Source organism: Haemaphysalis longicornis, unplaced genomic scaffold, assembly GCF_048455015.1.
Source record: "Haemaphysalis longicornis isolate Haplotype H1 unplaced genomic scaffold, Haemaphysalis longicornis Haplotype H1 scaffold_1, whole genome shotgun sequence".
In the NCBI taxonomy this organism is placed as follows: domain Eukaryota; kingdom Metazoa; phylum Arthropoda; class Arachnida; order Ixodida; family Ixodidae; genus Haemaphysalis; species Haemaphysalis longicornis.
The window spans coordinates 449,737,238-449,757,560 of record NW_027526203.1 but is presented as its reverse complement, the minus strand read 5'-3'; the positions used below and the strand labels follow the sequence as shown (position 1 = coordinate 449,757,560).

General features: G+C 46.1%; 2 protein-coding genes across 4 annotated transcripts in view; one reads left to right on the top strand and one right to left on the bottom strand.

Moving 5' to 3' along the window:
- LOC144155987 (uncharacterized) overlaps positions 1-10,530 on the top strand; it is a 101,540-nt gene extending 91,010 nt beyond the window's left edge. For 2 of the 3 annotated variants that reach the window (XM_077687736.1, XM_077687738.1), the window contains 12 exons: positions 3,427-3,532; positions 3,608-3,733; positions 3,827-4,165; positions 4,232-4,402; positions 4,461-4,701; positions 4,766-4,965; positions 5,026-5,127; positions 5,642-5,755; positions 5,844-5,941; positions 8,629-8,791; positions 8,853-8,994; positions 9,467-10,530. In XM_077687736.1, coding sequence (XP_077543862.1) covers positions 3,427-3,532; positions 3,608-3,733; positions 3,827-4,165; positions 4,232-4,402; positions 4,461-4,701; positions 4,766-4,965; positions 5,026-5,127; positions 5,642-5,755; positions 5,844-5,941; positions 8,629-8,791; positions 8,853-8,994; positions 9,467-9,987 — 2,323 coding nt within the window. In that variant the 3' untranslated portion in view covers positions 9,988-10,530. The remainder of the gene's footprint in view (positions 1-3,426; positions 3,533-3,607; positions 3,734-3,826; positions 4,166-4,231; positions 4,403-4,460; positions 4,702-4,765; positions 4,966-5,025; positions 5,128-5,641; positions 5,756-5,843; positions 5,942-8,628; positions 8,792-8,852; positions 8,995-9,466) is intronic. The other variant, XM_077687737.1, reaches the window with a different exon arrangement.
- The window catches only part of Gpat4 (Glycerol-3-phosphate acyltransferase 4), a 40,775-nt gene continuing 26,394 nt past the window's right edge, over positions 5,943-20,323 (bottom strand). The window contains exons 11-12 of the mRNA XM_077687739.1: positions 19,377-19,591; positions 5,943-10,786 (exon numbers count right to left, since the gene is read on the bottom strand). Of these exons, the coding sequence (XP_077543865.1) occupies positions 10,619-10,786; positions 19,377-19,591 (383 nt within the window). The 3' untranslated portion in view covers positions 5,943-10,618. The remainder of the gene's footprint in view (positions 10,787-19,376; positions 19,592-20,323) is intronic.

Genomic DNA, 20,323 nt, shown 5'->3' with positions numbered 1-20,323 from the left:
GTTTCGTGGTTTCTGGTGACACACATTGCATTGGCGGCCAGAAATATTCCGCGCAATCGGGCAGTCAGGACTACACATTTTAATTGGAAGAAATGTGTCTTTCTAATGCCGTAAAATTTAAGGATGGCCTAGAAATGTTATGATCTAAGAAATGAGAGTGAGCTTAGTAAAAAAAAAAAGGCACAGATTCGATCTTTGCCAATTTTTTTTTGCCAATCTGATCGGCAAAACTTAGCGCTTTAGTTTGAAAAGCGTTAATTCTAGGCTATCTTTTATCAACCCTCAGTGATGACTTGCCATGATGTGGCCTGAAACCTGGAATACTGCATGTCACTGCATTTTTTCCCTTCTTATGGGAATATACTGTGGGGCAACTATTCACGCTGAAAAAAGTAGCTGCAGTGAAACCCTCGCTAGTGCGTACTCTTGTATGCAATGGTTCAGTTTACAAATAATTGTCTCGAAATGCAGAGCCGAAATTTACCTTTATTTTTTGTAATCGAACAAGCTCTGCCACCATATTTTATTTTTCACGTGGCTTACTGCACATACTTGGGGGCATTGCCCAATATGTTATTAGCATCTTATTGTGACAATAAAGTGATATGGATGCCTGCCTGAAGCCTCATCCCTTCACGCATCAGCCCCCCTGCCAAGTGCGAGTAGTGCTGATGGGTAATCGAAGGTAGACTTTATGCACCATCCAAGGCTATGCGAGATAAATTTAGACCAGTTGGGTGTCTAATGTGTGCAAAATCTTTAACAAGAGTTTTCGTTTTCCTCTTATACTATCAGAAAACAGCCAGCCAGCACAGTCGGAAACCCAACCTCCCACCCCGTTCTTAGTAGTGTAATGTAGCCACTGCACCAGGTGCCAGCAAACATAAATGGTCACTAAGTGTTGGTTTAAATGAAACCAAAGGCAAATCCATGCTGGAAATGCTTTCCCAACAAATTACTTACTACCTCTGGCATCAAAGCACACCTTTCGCACACTGAATTTTTAAATTTGAGAAAAAGCAACTAAGCTAATGGCATGCTTTCAAAACCCACAACATGAAGGCACTCGTAGGGTTCTGAAATATTAGACCTCACATCAGTGAAGAAAATAAAAACTTCCAGGACACCCAAGCACTTCTTACGAGTTGCGAATGCAAAAGCATTAATGTTCAATCGAAAGGTGCAGGGTGTCTCCTGCCACACAGAGCAGCCTGGCTTGCTGGTGATTGTCGTTGCTGTCGCCCTCTCCACTTTCTGTGGTTGTGCGAATGCACATGTGCTACCTTGAAGTGCATGCTTCTTTTCTTTAAAGCTCGCACTGTTGGTCGCAACGCAGCCAACGGGAATATAGGAGCTGAAATTTTTGCACCACGTTCCTGGCACGGAGGCTTTTTTGCTCAATAAGCCACCTTGTTTCGCATTATAAAACAAAACAAGGACACTGATGTGGCCCAGTCGTGAAGTTGCATGTAAACAGAGGCTAGCAATCAAAGCAGATGGACAGCCTCGGTTTAGTTGCGAAATTCAAAATATTTTAATTAAACTCCTGTTTTGTTAATAGCTCTCGAGTGCAATGGAAGCACTCCTAGGTAGAAAAACTCGGCGATTGAAGGCTGGTTGACTAGGTACTCAATATGTGCAAAAAAAGAAAAAAGAAACACCGCTAATTAAATTAAAAAGTGAATAACTCTATAGTTCTGCACTGATCTCGATAATACTTTTTGCGCCTATCTCTTCGAAACGATTTAGCGCCAGAACAGTATCTGCAAAAAAAGCGTTGCTTTAAAGAAACAAAGAAACGCATTGATGCGCGGTGTGCTTCTAGGAAATTGTGCACTGAATCCTTTAATCGGTCACATACGTGTGACTGCTTGTTCACCCTCCTCATACCCTTGTAAATGTCCACATGTGCACATGCTTAGAAACATCCATGCACGCGCATGCTAAGTCCGTGCACGCATGAAATGTGTCTATTTTCGTCCAGGCTCCTCTGTGCTTTCTTGTTATTAAGTTCGTGTGGTCTCATTTTGTGAATTCACAGCCCTAGCTACATGTTATTGCAGTTAAAGGAGCTGCATATGTACTGGCACTGGTATGAAGAGTTCACTAAAGTACCATTTATACCATGTCTAACACAGTCAGTATTGTACTGAAGCATGTTCTATTAATGTTTTGCCTATGTACTTATATTTCCGGTACCAGGTCATGCATGCTAGTAACATCTTGCGTGTGATGAAAGGAAGCAGGCACTGTACTGCATTCACTGCACATCGTAACAAACCTAGACTCTAGGAGGACATATTTCATTTGATCAAGTGTTTCCGACAAGGAGACCATGTTACCACAAATACTTGCTTGCTAAACACCGCCTCAATCGACATGTTTGACTGTCAAATGCTCGCACCACTTCATTCGATGGCCCCGTTGCTGTTTGTTTCTCTGCAAGCCTATTCTGAAATAATGCGCTTTGTTCTTTCCAATTGTGCGTCGTCGTAGTCCTTGTGACAGCGCTCAGAGTAAAAACAGCACTTCCTGCCCGTTTAGCTAGCACGATATTTGACTTCACTGCTTGCGCTCTCCGATGCAAGCAGACTTTTCCGAGCAAAGGTAATTTTACAATGCAGGGCTCCACACTGCTAACCTGGGTACTACTAGATGCCCTTTAATTTCTTGAAAACTGCTTTGACTCACTTGTCAACGAGTTGGCTCCAGCACATGCACTATAACCGAAGCAAAAAGCACCCAAACTGCACTCACTGAGCATTTGTCTTCAGCACGAGCACAAGATAAAACGCAGCAGAGACAATGAAGGTCTGTTGGAGCCAGTGGCATAAGCAGAATTTAATTTGAGGGGAGGCTGGACCCATAAGAGTGGAAAAACGGGGGAGGGGAAGAAAGGACTTGACGATAGAAAAAAAAAGTAAGAAAGTTCGAAACAAAGTTAAAAACAAAAACCTCAAAATGCAGATGGCATACTTTGCATAATATTCTGGCTGTTCTTGCTTTTGTTTTTCTGCAGGGGCATTGCGAAATGAATGACGGCCACGGCGACATTAGATGCCAAGCCGCATAAGCTTGGTGCATCGCTAGCAACAGAAAAAGAATTATATCAGTAGTCGCCATTTGATCATAGGCATGCAGGGTTGGTGTTTGCCTCCCCCCTTTCTCCAAACTACAAAGAAGTGAGAACTAGAGGCTGCCTATGCCAATGGTTGGAGCATATGGTAGGCTTCATGTTAAAGACAGGGATTGTTCCGAAATTTAACTTCAGCTGAGCCTGGAAATGGGCAAAGTTAAGGCCATAAAAAATACTGAAATGACAACGCAGCTTTTTGTTGGGTCCCTGTGACCCGCAGCCTTATAAGAGCGAACGTAAAGCCATGGTATTGTCCCATCAGCCGCAATTGCCTGCCTTTTTCATTTCAGAAATGAGCCGAAGTCCATTCTCATCAGTTACGTGAGAGCCGAGACTGCACAGCATGCGCTGAACCTTAAACAAGAGTTGCACAAGATGAACTTCAGTGTGTACCTCGTGAGTATTCCATTTTGTTAAATAGTAATGCAGCATAGCTGTAGCACATTGAAAAAATAAATTCTGTCATCCCAGGACATTGACGAAATTAAGATTGGAAGCGACTGGCAGGACGCGCTCAACTACGCAGTGAGTGAGTGCCACTTATTTGTGCCCCTGATCAGCCCCATGTATGGCAAGACCCAGTGGACAAACCGAGAGGCAAGTGCTGACCGGGGGTGTGGTTCTCACGTCCTCACCTCGTGCACGTGCAAAGGACAGACCGTTCTCACCTCGTGTTCGCCCCTTTCCCAGGTGAAACTAGCAGACGTGCTGCACAAGGTGATCATTCCAGTCAACTTTCTGGAAAACTGGCCCCCCGAGTGCCTCGCCATCCAGTTTGCCTCCACCCAGTACATTGCGGCCTGGAAGGCTGCCGAGCACGAGACCGGCAAACAGAGCCGGCCGACGTCCGAGCCCGACCTCGGCTTGCCAGCCGGCTCAACGGCTGCAGGTGAGGGCTACAAATACGACTACAGGGTGTGGGATGAAACCAACCTGAAAAGAGTGGCCAAGGAAATCGCCGAACGCTACAGGCAGACGGTCAAACGAGAGCAAATTGCCGAACGCCGCAGCAAGACATCGAGCCTAAAGGTAGCGCTCGCAAAGGAGTCGCTTTCCCCACATGTGGCTCATGTGTCCCTGTTCTTGTCTCTGCAGATGAAGCGCTCGTCTCATCTCGGCACTCTCGCTCCTGTCGAAGAGGAGATGGCGGTGCTGAAGAACTTTGAGAGAGAGGCCGCCCCCGCCTTTAGCGCGATGGAATCGGTGGATCCCGTGGAGACCCAGGAGCTCATTGTGATCAGTGCTCATCCAAAACAGAAGGATGTGGTAGGAATGCTTCGCACCTGTGCAGGCACAACTGGGGGCTAACAGGTGCTCTTTGCAGGCCCAGGACATTGCCAGGATGCTCGAGCAGGACAGGTTCAAGGTGTGGAGCACAACCGAGCTGAATGAAACGAGAGACAGCTGCTCCGACACGGAAAGCATTCCCACAAACCCCAACACGCCGCGCGAGCTTGCACCCATTCCAGAGGGCGAGAGGGTCTTCAGCGACATGTACAGGGAGGCCAACAACCGCATCCTGGAACACAAGCGGCTCAGCTCACTCCGTGAACACGACTCCACGGGTAAGCGTAGGCACTTGCACATCATAGTCAATGGTTGTCACAACAGTGCCTCTCCTCTGTCCAGGGCATGCTGTTTACTCCGCCTCGGAGAATCGCTCTGTTTGCCGCCTCACGTCACAGGCCAGTGACGTCAGTGTTGCATCCGTGCTTGCGGGAGAGAAGCTGGAAAGAGTCAAGCGATTCCAGCAAAAGGCTGTCCAGGCCAAAGTGGTCATAGTGTTGATCACGAAGGAGTACACAACGTCGAGGACTTCAGAACAACAGGCAAGTTTCGGTGCCACACACTACATGCTGACTGTGCTAACCTGGAACCAATTGTTTCAGGTGTTCTACTGTGAGCACAGGAAGCACGTGGTTTTGGTCAAGTGCGATGACTTCCCGATTCCTTGCTGGTTCACGTCGCTGATGGGCAATGACGTCATCAGTGTGAGTAGCTACCAGCACATCTGGTTGGATGGCATAACTCTGCTATGCACTTTTTTCACTGTAACAGTTTTTGTTGATCACACTGTGTGTGTGTGTGAAAATGAATGCTAAGATGGCTGCCATGGCTACTTTATCGAATAAAGGTAGCAAAAACTAGTGCAGTAAGCCAGAAATATGCAAGCAGCGCAGTATTACAGCTGTAGTAACGAAGCCGTGCCGATATGCAAATACTAATTGTGGAGAGTAGCTTTGCCTCCCGAGAACGAATTACTTTTAGTTTTATGACAAACTCATGCAACAAATAATCACGATGTGACAAGAAAATAATGACATGATGACTTGTATGAAAATCTAAAAAAAATCTAAAAAGAGTCTTCTTGTATTTTGCATAAAAATCTAAAAAAAAAAAAAAAGAGGAGGGAAGGGGGCACAGGATGTGAGAGCTTGTTAGAACAAGGATGTCTCCGGATGCCAAAACCACAGCTAGTACCATCGTCTTTCTTTTTCTTTTTAGCGGGACAACCCACAGTTTGAAAACATACTGCGAATTCGGATAAGACGTGCAATGAGCCCCGACACATCAGAGACCCCCAAGGATGCTGCGGCGGAAGCCACTATGCAGTGCCTGGTAAGCGGAACAACCACCCCCTCCTTTCTTAGCTCAAGCTTTTTGCCCACACATGTATACCGTTTGTTTTTCCCCGCAATATCTGCAGGTCAGCTTTATCAAGAAAGAGATTCCGTCTCTAGAAACGTGTGTGTACATTGCTGGGAGCAGCAAGCTGCAGTCAGCAAGGTCCGTAGAAATCTGCAGGTGAGTTTTTTTTTTTATGTTTATTTTTAGTCACACACACCCCCACAAGAAAACGGCAAAAATAAAGAGAGTTGACGTCATGGAAACTAAAGGTTGTCCACTGAGCTCTCGAACAGTTCAACAGCTGATGTCAGTTTCAATTCAGTTGCACTTACAACAAATGCAAAAGTTTGCTTTGTACAACTTGAGAAGTCACACATAGCACAGTAACCAACTTTTACAAAGCCCCATGTAAAATCATTACATTAGTTTGTCACGAAAAAAAGAAAAAAAGAAAGTAACAACAGTGCATAGCGTTTTTCATGCCCCCGGGGACCGAACAGTGGCAGGCCTGAAAACGGCACCCTAGTTGCCGACACGTGAATCTGTGATGCGCTCAAAGATTGGCCTCGCATTTTTAGTGCTAGCGGCACACAAGTGAAGCTGGCTGCTAATTTAGCTCATTTCTTGAGAAATGCCTACACAGACCAGGACACACGCGTAAATAATGCCTCCTTCGAATGCAGCATGGCAGTGACATTTCCAGCAGACTCTCCACACAAGCTGGCAAAGATGCCCACAGTAGTATACAGTACGTCGTTGCTCACAGTTCATTGTGGCCCTTCCTAATATGCACTGCGATGCAGTAGCCGACTTTTATACATAGTTGTGAGCACTGCTAAGCTGCGCGTCAAAGCTGTAACACAGACACTGAACTGCAGGAGCAAATGCACATGTAAGAAAAAAAATGAGCGCACAGTGCTCTCAGCGCTGACACACCACACAAGGTCTACTTCGAATGGGCGTTCCTCAGAAGTTCATAGCAAAGACAAAGGCCACACGACTGCACATAACTCTTGGTCCGCTGCTAGAGTTTCTCCCCCTCGAGCCTTCCTGGTTCCCAGTCACTGATAACTATTATGATACACAGACGCTGATTTCATTGGTAACTGGAAACACTGAGGCAAGTTTACCAACTTCAGACACAAAATGTGCTACAGGGGGGTTTCTAAATATTTTGCACAGTAAAAGGTCGTCACTAATAACAAAATATGGAAATAAAAATGCCAAAATTTGCACTTTCATTGTGCGCTAGAAATCACGTACACAGCAGGGTAAGCATATTGCTTGGCCCTTTCCAGCACTAGCTAAATGCAACACATGCAGTTGTTAGCAAACAGAAGAGGACATCAAGACACCGGGGCCACGGAGAAGACTGCCGACCAGATGCACCGGCTGTGCTGGGCACAAGCTGTGTTTCTCTGCAAACACCTGGTGTTCAGTTTTAGAGAAATCAGTCACTGGTTAGAAGAAGCGTCATACAAGAGAATAATCTCAGAATCGTCAGAAGTGCATAGCTAAGATAAAGTGAGCATGGCTGCAAAAATAAAAGCTTCATTTCACTGTTAACACAGTAGCATGTGCTAGCCCTGAGTTCACCTCCAGTGATTAAGTAAAATGCCCGCCTCCCCTCCCCCCAACATTACAATGAAACCCCTAGCCTGCTGTGTTGCGGCTACAAGACACGTATTAACCCAGAAGACCAAATGCACAAGTTTTGTCCACAGGGTATGGACTGGAGCTACACTCCAGAAACGGGATTCATGGCAACCGCAACCCAAATTATCTTCCTAAGCTGGGGTGTTTGTTGCCGTTAAATCCGACATAGCCAATAATTTCCCCTCCATCTGTTTCTGATGAAATTTTGGGGGTGTGGCATTGTGATGACTGACGCATGGCATGTGCCGTTTGCAGCAAAATTGCACCTTGCCCTCAATGAACACAGATGGGACAAATGGCAGGGCTCAGTTGGGTTTGTTTTAACTTGAGTTGTGCTAAAGCCAAATCTATCGGCTTTGGCCCAGCCTCACTAGCACAGAAATACCTGGAGCACAGTCATCACTAACACTGTTGCACATCGATTGCAGCATAGCTCAGTTAATGTTGCCTCTAGACATACAGCAAGGCATTTTCCAAATGCTGCCCGACCTACTCAACCACTTTTTGATACAGCCAATACAGCACTACACGACAGACAAGCAAACCTTGCGAGCAGTATTTTCGTCAAACATGGTATTCAGAAAAAAAAAAAAAAAAAAAAAAAAAAAAAAAAAAAAAAAAAAAAACGCAGTGTACAATTCAAGTGTGAATGACTCAGCAGCCAAAACTAATGGATTTTTTTTTACTACCACGTCTGTTTCACTTCAAGAGAAATGTGGCTACATATTAAACAAGCACTGTAGGGCTGCTACATCCACAGCATTGCTTTTTAGCCACTGTTTCGGCCTCTCAGCTCAAAACCAGAGTGCTATGCGCTTCAATGTACACAAGTACAGTCGGTCCCAAAAGTTTACAGAATAACCGAGAGAGGAAAAAAAAAGTGTCCAACGTGCATACTTTTTTGCGCTCGGGCATTCCTCCTAGATGCCAAGTTGTTGTCCATTTCCACACATCATGTCTCAAATCCTGTTCCTTGCCTGACCAGGGCTTTACTAGGTGTTTCTTTTTTTTTGTTAATTTAGAACAGGTGTTTTCCACTACCAGCGTCTTGCTTTGCAACGGTGCTTTGTGTTGCCACCCAAAGAATCTTGTCGCGCAAGTTCATCAGTGCACACTTAGCCACGGCATCATCATGACTCCTGTCAAGCAACACATATCCAGGCTTTTGTCCCAGCCAGACCTCTTTTCCCTTGGCGTTTTAAATGCAGGGAGATTGGCAAGGAGCTTGCAAAGCTGCACAACCTAGCCGTCGTCACTGGAGGGTTCTTCGGAGCGCCTGATGTGGTGGCAAGGACGTTTCACGAGTGCCGGGTCAACAACGGTCAGACTGACCCACGGGTCTTCCATATCCTGCCCAAGCGTGATGACAAGGTAGACTGCCCATCAGTCCCAGTCAGCTTTCGGGTGTCTGACTGCGGCCTGTCCATTGCAGATCTTCACGGGCAAAGTGCAACAGAACAGTGACGGATCATTCGCAGCAGTGAATTATGGGAGAAACCTGTTCCTCGGAAACTCCATCAAAGAACGCGAATGTGCTGTGGCACGTGCTTTTGACACCTGCATTGTTGTGGAAGGTACGACAGCATGCATTGTAACAAGTGAACCAAAGGTGAAGGACAGAGTGCACTGCAGAAGAGTGATCTACTTTAAGCTCCTTATAACACTGCATTTTTTTCTTGAAGCAGTAATGTAGGGGACGTGAGCATTTAATAATACTTTGGCTCCAGCTATTCTAAGAAATGAAAGCGATTTAGTTGCTCGAAAAAAAAAAAAAAAAAAAAGACGAGGTCTGGACTGAAAGCATTCTCCTTCTAAAAAATTATAACAAAATTGGTACAGTTTGTGAGCCATTTTTTTGGATAACTGCAAGATACTTTCGCTAATAGACACTCTTGTTACTTCAGCTGTGTTGGCAGCACAAGTTCTGCTAAGCTTCTTTAGCGTTCTTGAATGTACGTGTGCAGTTGTAGCTCAAACAGCATGGCTTCAGTGAGCCCAGGCAGCAGGTGAAAAAAGTGAGGGCGGTGGCGCAATGCTTGCACGCAGGGGGTCCCTGTGCAGCCCATGAAGTGGAGCAGTTTGTCTGGAGCGACCACTTCGTCGTGCCCGTAGTCTCGACTGGGGGAGCAGCTGGCGGCCAGTTTGGTGTGCCCCTAAAGATCTTAGAGGTGAGCCCCACGAGCAGGTGTGCAGCCTCCGAGCAGCTTCTGAGCCAAGCCCTTGTTGCCTCCTTCCAGACGCCCCACTGCATCACGGAGGAGAAGTGGTCGGTGCTCTCCGAGAAGGAGGCGCCGCCCGCCGAGGTGGCCAAGGCCGTGGTGGAGATCGTGGTGCAGCTCAAGCGGGCCATGCTATCGCACACCAAATCGCACCTGGTGCGCAACAAGTACAAAAAGCTCCGGAAGCGCAACAAGCACAGCCGGGAGCCAGCGGAGCAGCAGGCGGCCGACAGCACGCACACAACCGACTCCAGCCCCACCCCCAGCATCAAGCCCACAGTGTCCTTTCGGGCGCTGACCCGGTGGCAGAGGATAGTGAACTACTTCCGCAACAAGTCCACTTCCTAGCACCCCTCCATTGGTCTTGACAGTGGAGGCACTCCAAAGAACAAACCACCCTAGTTGCACTCAAGCAGCCACGGTGTGTGAGCATACTGGCCCGCCAGCCAGAGCACACCACCCAATTCACCTGGAGAGTGCTCCAATTCCAAAGAGCAAAAATGTGTTCCACAATGGCAGGTCCAGATTCCTACAGCCGAGCCTCATCACATCTTGTAGTATTGTCATACACTGCATCTTGTAGCCACGAACAAAGCAGGATTTGCTTTGTGCATTCAAAACTTAACTTTATTGAGGTATCCAGAGAAAGCACATCTCATGCCATCAACAACTCGGCAGGCTTCGTCCCATCTTTTCCTCGTTTTTTTTCTCTCCCCCTCCTGGAAAGGGCAACATGTTATCACAGTTTGAGCCCACTTGGGAGCAGTTGTAGCCACCTGCTCTGCAAGCAACGCCAAACGCTGGACGACGGCATATATACAGAGCCTGAGTACGCAACTGATCACAATGATTGTACACAGTTGTTTCCACATGAATAAACTATCACCTCTGCCTGAGCCTTTTGCTGGAAGGGGCCCAGTGTAGAAACTAAACCACCCCAAGCTATGTACATGTGTGTGTCCCAGCAGTCTCTCCTCGCTCACGTGAGCTTGATGCGCTGGCTGAAGTCCTTTTGCTGCTGCTCTTTCCACTCCTGCTTCACATACGTGCGCTTGAGCAAGCCGTCCCAGTTCAGGTCGAGCAAGCCACCCTGCTCGGCGATTTTGGACTTGACCCGGTTGGCAAACTCCACCGACGTTTCGCCGTCCTGCACAAGACAGCACCACCAGGGCAACGTCAGCTCGACACCAGTACAGCACACTTGTTGTGCAAGAACGTTTCATAAAAGAAGGGTTCGAGAGACGGCAGCTTCAGAGCCGAAGTAATCATGTTTAAAGCTTCGGCCTGACTTGCTAAAGCTCTGAAAAGGCTCTTGACCAGGCCCAGGGCCCTCTTAAAGATACATAGCCTTTCCTTGGCTGCCTTGATTCCAAAAGGCTTGATGACCATTAGGTAATTTTTTTAATTTGTCATGCATGACAGTGATAAAATAACTGCAGCAATTAAATTGAATTGCACTAAAGGGTAATGCATAAAACTTATTTCTCAGTTTAAAAATGTGATGGTTTGCTAGTCACATCAATTTTGGACACAAGTTATCGAATTATGAAGAACTGCCCTTCAGCTATTGCTGCAGAAGGCAAATGCTTGCCCCCTCATCCCACTTAGGAGGCTGCATAGGTGGGTTCACCATGAAGCTTTGGGTCCCATTTTCGCCGCCCTTTCCCAAGCTAGCTCACCCGGCTTCGTGGCAACAGGCAGCAGCACGCGATGTCACAAGGACACCCACTGGGTGGATTGCACCAGAGTTACTCGATATAGGAGTTGCGAACTTCCCATAGGCCCCATGCATCAAAAAGTGGCCCTATGATTGGTCCACTGTTTTGGATCTTGTTTTACAGTGGCGCCATCTGTTGGTGACAAAATAAACTATACAACTTGCTTCGCCACTCGATGACCTGGACGAAAAATGGTATTTGAGTACTTACGTAAATTTGTTATGCCAAAGGAGCCCAATGTTCAATTACGCAAGTGTTTTATATACATACAAAGCAAGAGTAGCAAAAAGAAATGCGACCGTGGGGTCAACCGTCGCTTGTGCACTGTCGTCTGCTGCGCGTCCTCTTCGGTCTTCTGGCGGCAAAAAAATAAATTGGAAGTCATCTCTACGGCTTCATGCAAGCTGAAAATTGTTATTTAAAGCTGCTTGATCGGCTACTGGATTAGTTTTGGCATACAATGTGCTGTAGGCCGAACGATAACTGCAAATAGTACTTCAGGTCGGACCTATTGTTGTGCCGGAGTGCCCGCACAAGCACTAATTGGTCGAGGCAGTTGCGCGGACGCAGAAACAATCGCAACCTAAAAACCGGAGTTAAGATAGCAATCAATAACTTATGAAAGCACAAAAAAAAAAAAGAATTATGCACTTTAAGACAAAAATTAACGTTAAATTTTCAGTTTGAATAATTAGCTTGTTTTTTGAATAGTGCGTGCGGCGGCCGCAGTGGCGCCACCGTACGCGCAATCCAACGAAGGGGGGTCCAGGTGCGGGCCGTTTTTTGAGGCGGAGTTTCGCAACTGCCTACATCGAAGAGCTCTGGATTGCACGGTACCACAAGCATACAAAGCAAAGTTACTTTCTCAAATGATAAGCTCCACACTCCATTGAAGAGGATGCTTGCAGGTCTTTCCAGACTTCTCTTTTCTCCTGAGAAGCCTGCCACCATCCTGTGGCTGTTGTAGCAAAGTTTGCAGGACTGATACAGCGTGTACGTTCAGAGGCTTTACTAGCCATGACAGACAGAACTTTTTCCTCCTGGCTTCCCAGCACTCCTCAACAACTAGCATTGCGACTTCAAATGTTAATGCTGCTGTACGTAAGCCCCCATACACGCAATTATTTATGCCTGTTCTCTTACAAATCAAATGATCAACTCTAGCGCTAAAGGAATGAGGATATCTGCTTTTGTGGTGCTTGAGCAGTATAGAAAAACCCTTGTTACTGTTGGATACTGCTCAACACAGCCCTTCCTTCATTTGAGCCAGTGCAGTGGCTTCAAGCACGGCCGATGACACCTTTTCATTGACTGATTGTGGAGTTTAAAGCACCAAAGCTACACCTGGGCTACGAGGCACACCGCGGTGGAGGGCTCCGGATAAATTTTGACCACCTGGGGAGTTTTAATGTGCGATACCCTTTCATTAACCTCAGCCAATGTTTCAGATGCACAGGTTAAAGCTCGTTTAGTAATAGGTGACCGGTAAAAAGCGCAAAGGCTCATGGGTACATTGTCTGCTCTTGCGGAGCCCAGCACTTCCGGTTCGAGAGCTCTCGTGGCCTCCCGTAGGCCGGCGGCTTTCATGCGCGCGTTTGCTCGTTGTTTATCTGTTTCCACCGAAGAAAAAAACGCTCATGCATCGCACGTTCAATGAATAGCAACGATGAATCCTACTAGGGACTCCTCTGAAAGGTAAGCACCCTGTGACAAATAAACAACACGCACACACGCGCGTGAAAGCCGCCGGCGTACGGGAGGCCAGGCGAGATCTCGAACCGGAAGTGCCTGGAGCAGACGACGTACCCATGAGCCTTTGCGCTTTTTATCGGTCACCTATTGGTTGCAATAAACAAATCTAGACACTCCATAAAGCAGGGGTGGAACAGGGTCAATGGGTTTGGGAGCAGTCCTGGGAGCAGGCAAAAGTGCATTTTGTAGGAGGCTTGGAGCAGCCAGAAAGGTATTTTTGGAGCAGGTTTGGAGCAGCCAGAAATGCCATTTGGAGCAGATATATGTAATACCATTTCACAGAATCATCGTGCCTCCCCTGACAAGTATGTATACCTTTTACCTGTCTACTATCTCAGGCATTATACCATGCAGTAAAACCTATTCTGAACTAGGAAGGCAGTTGTACTACATCTAGAGAATTGCAAAATTTGGAGTTATCTACCTTCGGCCCCAGCGAGCGTGCCGCGTTATTACCGTTCGAAGGTCAAACCTCACGCGCAGAGAGGAAAGAGATCAGATAGCAGGCCTTGCTTCGTGTCCAGTAAACGGCAGTGTTTATGCGAAGTCACTGCGGCATTCCGTAAAACAAGGTGTTTGCTTGCATTTTTTTCTATCGAACAGCAGTTTCAATGCATGCAAAGATGAACATAGCTTTGTCTTTGCTCTTCACAGGGTTGCGAGAGTCGACGAACTTACGTTGCAGACTAAGTAACTAGAGCTTGTCAGAAGGCACAATTAATGTTGGACAGTCCTCCTCTAAGCAAAGCTAACCCCAAAGTTGAATTGAAATGAATTGATGTTTGTTTTACTTTTGGTCATTCTCCATTGATTGTGGCGCAGTGTTTGACACCAGCAAACTCAACCATGCAGGCAACACACAGAAATTCAAACAGATGGCGGCTAGTGCCTGCAGCCTTACGGCTAGGCCAAAGCAGAGTTCGATAGCCCCTCAAAGCCTTGATGAAGCTAAAGCAGCACGTTTCAGCCAAGATTTCGGGCACAGGGCTTCACGGCGGTCCTATCTAGCGGCGTAAATCATGCACTGCGACGAAGGACGGTGCTGACAAGCAAGTTTGGCGCAACAGGGGCGGTTCGGTGCAGGATGGCGCAGGTAAACAAGTTTGGCGCTCAATGGCGCAAATGGCGAAGCTGTTCCACCCCTGATAAAGCCACTATTGTGTCTAGAAACTGAACAGTAATTGACAAGTGATATTACCACTTTTTAAGAATCACTGTAAATGCGATACAAGTACTTCTTACAAATAACTTCTGCTGAAATCAAATTACCTTTTAAAAGTAATTTCAGCCCCTATGAAATTTGTACACAAATGATTTGTATGTCTAAAACCCGTTCTACACTGTGCGAATTTCGCCTACGAATTCGCAGCGGCACCGCTCGTGCTTTGAAATGGTCGATTTTTCCATTTTTCACTGCTGCGACAATTGCCATATGCCAAGCGGCATTCACAAGAGACATTCGACTGTTCGGAACATTTGCAAATTTGCCACAGCAACAAAAATAGATCGTTTTGCCGCACCAGCGACGCCGCAGGCAAGATTCGCACCATGTAGAGTGGGCCTAGGTGTGATAATCAGCAGGAGGCCGAACTGTTGCCGGGCTGGCCCGACATTTTTTCTCAACTAGGCATGTCACGCACTCACTATGTGTCCTTAGAAGGGGTACTGAAATTAATGGGTTGAAGCTTTATTTGTGGCTGGATTGTGCAATTTAACTCCAGTAATAAGTTATTTGACTATTTAGCAGGAATTCTGGAAGCCCTTGTTTATCTGAAATGCATGGCAGAACAGAAAACATTCACAAAGAACACCAGCAAATGCCATTCTGTAATGACTGTAATTACATCTCATTAGTTTGCGACGTAGTTTCATGCTCTCCCTGGCTCTCAAATTTTTATTTTTTACCCTTTCCTGATTATCGTCAACTTTTTTGGGGGGCTCATGCGAAGGTTGAAAAGGTAAACACTTTTCTGATCCACCAAACTTAGCCTTGCTGACTTACTGGTGGGCTGCCAAAGCATAGGTAGCAAATCAGCAGGGAGGATGGTGCAGTGCTAGTTGAGTGCTCCTTTGCTGCTAGGTAACTAGTTAACCATCCACCAGTTCTTGTGTCATAACCTATTATCTTCATCTACCCTGCTCACTAACCTCCAGAAGAACTCTGTGCAAATGCAGAAAAGTGTTATCATGAAGGGAATTAGTACAGGCCTCCTGCCCAACGACTTGGTAGGTCTCATTGAAATTATGCACACGTGCTTGGCCCCATAGAGATTCATACTGACATATACTAGAGAGAAAGCTGGTACTAGTGTCTAGGTAAGTCGCACTTCAATAAGCACAGCGTTGTGGATCGTGGAGAAGTGTTCCATTTTTTTTTTGGTGTGTCTTGTCAAAGCTCAAAAGTTGCCTTTTGCTGCAAAAACCAGAGTATTATCGTTAAATGAATATTTAAAGTTGTTTTCTCAATAGAAAAGTATATCTTCTAAAGGATTCGTTTATCAAGGACTTTTTTACAATCTTCATGGAAGAAGAGCAAGAAATTAATGTTGCCCCTGTCACAAGCCAGGCCAAGTAAGAATGAAACACTTCCAGCTAAAATGGCCGGGTCCATGGTGTCCCGGGCACTTGAGCAACAGATTTTACTCTAATATACACTAGTATAAAACTACACTTGGCCCGACTTCACATCCAGTGTGGAATTCCCCACCCATGTAACTACGCAGCCCTAGACATTAGCGGCATAGCCACAAGCTTATTTTGAGGGGGCTGAAGTAGAACACAAGTGTGTGCCAGTGGCCGAACAGTTTCAGCAATTTGTGCCTCCCAGAAAAAATAAAGCTCTGTTTGCTAAGCCCAAGCACAGAACACGTGGCACAGTGCTCACCAATGCTTATTCCCCATGCAGCAAGAACATTGCTCTTCCTCTATAATCAAGACGATAACAGAAAACGTAAATTGGGAGACTCAGAAGCCCCTAAATACATTCCTGACCCACGTAGTCTCTGCTCATTAAATGGCCCCTGAGATGGGGTTTTTTGGGGGTCGATGGTATCGCAGCGCAACGGCTATTTCTTGAACTAATCTGCGACGTGTTAGTCCGACGTTGATTTTTAAGCATTTTTTTACTAGAGTAAAAACACCAGAAAGCTACAAAAAACATCTTTCGGGTCCGTTTCCGTTTATGTTGTGCCAGATATTTGTGTTATACCAAGGCGTAAAGCGATTACACACTCGGCTCGACGCTCACCTGTTCTTTGCGGAAGGATACAAGTAGCACAGGGGCAACGACATGCACAGTGCGAGCGCTCAGCGCTCCGTTTCTGGTATGAGTTTCATCAGTTTCATTTGTTTTCTTGGCTGCTGTATCCAAAAGGATTCTTTGCACCCTCCTCTGTGTTTTGAGCGTAGCCTCAATGTTGTTTCAGTTATGAGGTTGTAACGAACAAATGAACGGCGCGCCAAGGGAACGCCGCGCCGACGACAAAGGCGGGAGCTCCTCACGCAGCACTTGGACGACGCCGGGCACTGCTTGTGATCACGAGGCACACGCTCACATGTGCTCACGCTGGCTGAATAAATCAGTTCAAGCCCAAACGCTGTCGCGGCTCATTCTCTCTGCGCCAGTCGCAAAAAGGTGAAGAGCATGCGCATCCCGTAACGACAACTCCTGCCAAAGAGTTTCATTTCATTGCTTCCCATCAAGTCATAATCGCAGGAAATTGTGGTTTGGTAAGCCCGGCCTTCTGAATGAAGTGTCCTTAGCGTGCTTTACCGTGTTAACGGAAACAAGAGTAGCCGTTTGCCACTCAAAACAAAAGAACTGCACTTTGTGGTTTCTGCATTCTGGCTTACCGGCTGCCAAGTAACGACATCTGGCGAATTCGTCTCAAAACAAAGGACACAAAAGTTTGTTGCCCAGAACTGTTCGCTTACACTTGAAATAGCTTGAATCTTGGATGTTTTAGATTAAAATCTCACAATACAATAATTTTCTTTTAAAAGAGTCGTATACTTCTGCTGTAGAGTTTAAAAAAAGAAGACATGACGTCGACGACGCCATCTAGGGGGAACAATTAGCACCAAGTAAATCATTAACCAGAATTCACGCCTCCGCTACATATTTCGACATAAAATGAGTAAGATATATTGTAATAATTTTGCAGTTACCTATATTACCTTGCCCAACACGATTTTAAAAGCGTAAAAGAGCTTTGCTAGTTCATAAACGCATCTGAACCATTGGAAGCGTGGGAGGCTGGAGTAGGGCCGGAGATTTTGCTCGCTCTTCTAAAAAAAATGGTCATTTGTCGTACTCCTGATCATCATTTAGCAAGAACGTAATAAACAACATCAACTAATTACTTGTATGAAGAGCCCAGCGCAGTGCATTTGCTGTACCATAAAGTTACAAAAGAACGCCCACCGAATCAAGTGAAAAATATGAGATGGGTGAACTTTCAGGTCAGGTGCGAGAAACTATGAAAAGGTGGCCGCACCGCCAATCAAAACTGCGGAGATAACAAGAGAGAATTCGAGACGGGAAAACTTTCGGGTCAAGCGCGGAATGGACGACTCAGTGGCCGCATCAACAGATGAATAGATGATTCGCATTTATTTTGTTCACTCATCGGCGCTAAGGGCATCGATTTTACGGGGTGAGCGATATTTGGAGTCTTTCAGTAAATTGAATATTTCACCAAGGGAGTGGGCGATGTTTCGGGGGGAGGGCGTTCTCTGCAGGAACTTTACAGTAATCTAATCAAGACGCGAGCGTACATTTTTATGCCACAGCTCGCTATTACAGTCACTAGAAATTCTAGCCACTGTATCGCTATGTAACGACGGTAAAAGTAAGTTAACATTCACGGTAACTCTCGTTCATGCAAAGTCGACTCCCGCAGTCACAGTATACGCAACCCGCTGCTCAAAGTCCGCAAGGACTAAGAAGCTAGCTCAAAAAAAAAAAAAAAAAAAAGTGGGCGTCGTCGTCCAATGTGCGACCCACTCACTGAAGTAACCATGGTAATGGCGACGCTGTAAACCAACACGGATAGAACCGCCGCCGTCAAAAATCGCAAACATACAAGCGAATTCCGGTGGCCAACCATGAAATGAGTGCTTCACCTCAGACGAGGTCGGACTTCTACGCCATCGCAAGCCGCCGAGCCAACAAATATAGTTGTGTTGTTGGGGTAAAAACTTTTGTTAGCGTGAGCGAATATGCTTACTATTTTTGGACTTGCTTCTACAAGAACTGTAGGGTAGATTTCTGACACAAACAAAACCACTTTGAAATCCATCTCAGGGCCCCTTTAAGTGTCAAATGTGTTCTGCGTGAAGCATATCACAAATATTTGCCTTTCTTTGGTACATTCAGATGCCACATCCGAGCTGCCACTCCACCACCATATTCTTTGCATTGACCTCAAGGCAGTTTGGCACGTGCTCAGCTGCACTGTTGCAGCCCAGCAACCATCATGCTAGAACACCATCTGCTACAGCTAGAACACCATCTGTGTGTGGCCAGTTGGAACTAAATGCCTTCCATACACTGTTCACCAGCAGCGCTACAAAGATGAAAGACAGGATGAGACTGTAGTGCTGTCCTGTCTACAACATACTGCCCACAAATGAGTGCCCACAAACTAGCCCATCTGACCATTTTTTTGTAAACTTTTCGGCAGGCGTGATGCACGTTATTAATCTTTTAAATCAGTCAAAACTGTCAGAACAAGAAGCAAGCGCAATAGTAAGGTTCAGCAGTCCACGTTCTGCTAGGTCATGTATTTTACACTGATACAATGCTTATTATTCCCACAGAACATTATTATCTCGCACAAAATTATTTGCAGTGCATGAGCACAAACGCTGGCACAACAAGGAGCTTCACACTTCTGCATAAACTGAGGCAACAAGGAGGCACCTACCCCGGCAAACTCAAACTAGGCATGGCTTTACCACGAATGTTGTCACTCAGTTGCACATAATTGAAAAAAACAACAAAATGTGACAGTCTGCCTCCTCCTCTACCGCTTGCCTGGCTGGAGGACCATAAAAGAAAGGCCTTGACAGCAAAAGAAATAAAAACTGCAAATATCTGTAAGAAGGATTTCAAGCAAAAATGGGTCCACCGATGGGCTGGCCACCAGAAAGGCAAGCTTGTAGTTAGGATCAAGAGACTGTCCTGGGGCTCACAACCAACCATAGTTGTCGGAAGCAAGTGCGGAGGAGCGCGTGTGCAATTGCAGACGTTAGAAATGCACTGACCTTCTTGTGCATGGGTGGCAGGTACCAGACGTCGCAGACAATAGCCCACGATGACATCATCATGGCCAGGTAGTGGATGTAGTTCTGCTTGCTGCTGTTCCAGAAAGCATCGCCAAACCGGGCGTCGTACTTGATTGCGGCTGGGTAGATGGTGCCGCCAACCTCAAAGCTGCCTTTCTTGAATTGCATCACTGACGTGTTGTTTATGCACGTGCCTGGAATGGAAGCAATCTCTCAGTTTCTTGAAAAGCCTGAACTTGCAGTACAGAACTGGACAACTAGACTAGTACTCGTTGTGACCAAGCTTACATCATCAATAATGAATTAATGAAGTGACAGTTATTCTTGTTTCTAGGCTGTTCACATTACCTGTACCTGGTTAGTGCGATGCAATAAAAAGAATCACCTGAAATTAGTTGCACATTCTACGCATCAGTACACATTTGATAGCTTATGAGGTGATGCACAAGTGCACCATTATTCAGAGCCCTCTAACAGAACTGTCATAGGATATTTTCTATTCAAACCCTACAATTAAAAATGATTGAACTTAGTACTTGGACGCATTTTGTCGTCAATCATTTTAGAATTCTGTGCACAATACTGCCACAAATAAATCAGCCTAATCAAACTACGGCCAACAACTCAAGGTGCCACGAAGCACTCATCAGTGGCCACTTTTGGGCTTGCGCTTTGCAGCAAACAGGGTTGCAGCACAATTGATGGGGGTGAAGGCAAACACTCGTACAAAAAGACAGCTGGGCTCACCAACCATAAGGCAATCAAGTTCCACTTGCAAAAACTAAAAAGAGCAACATCACAGCAGAAGCACAAATACAAACCTCCTTTCGCCTTCGGCTATTAACCCTTTCAGCCCTTTTTTTTTTAATTTCAAGCAAAACAATGTTTTCTGTATGTTTTCCTAAATTTTAGGCTCCCATAAGCTC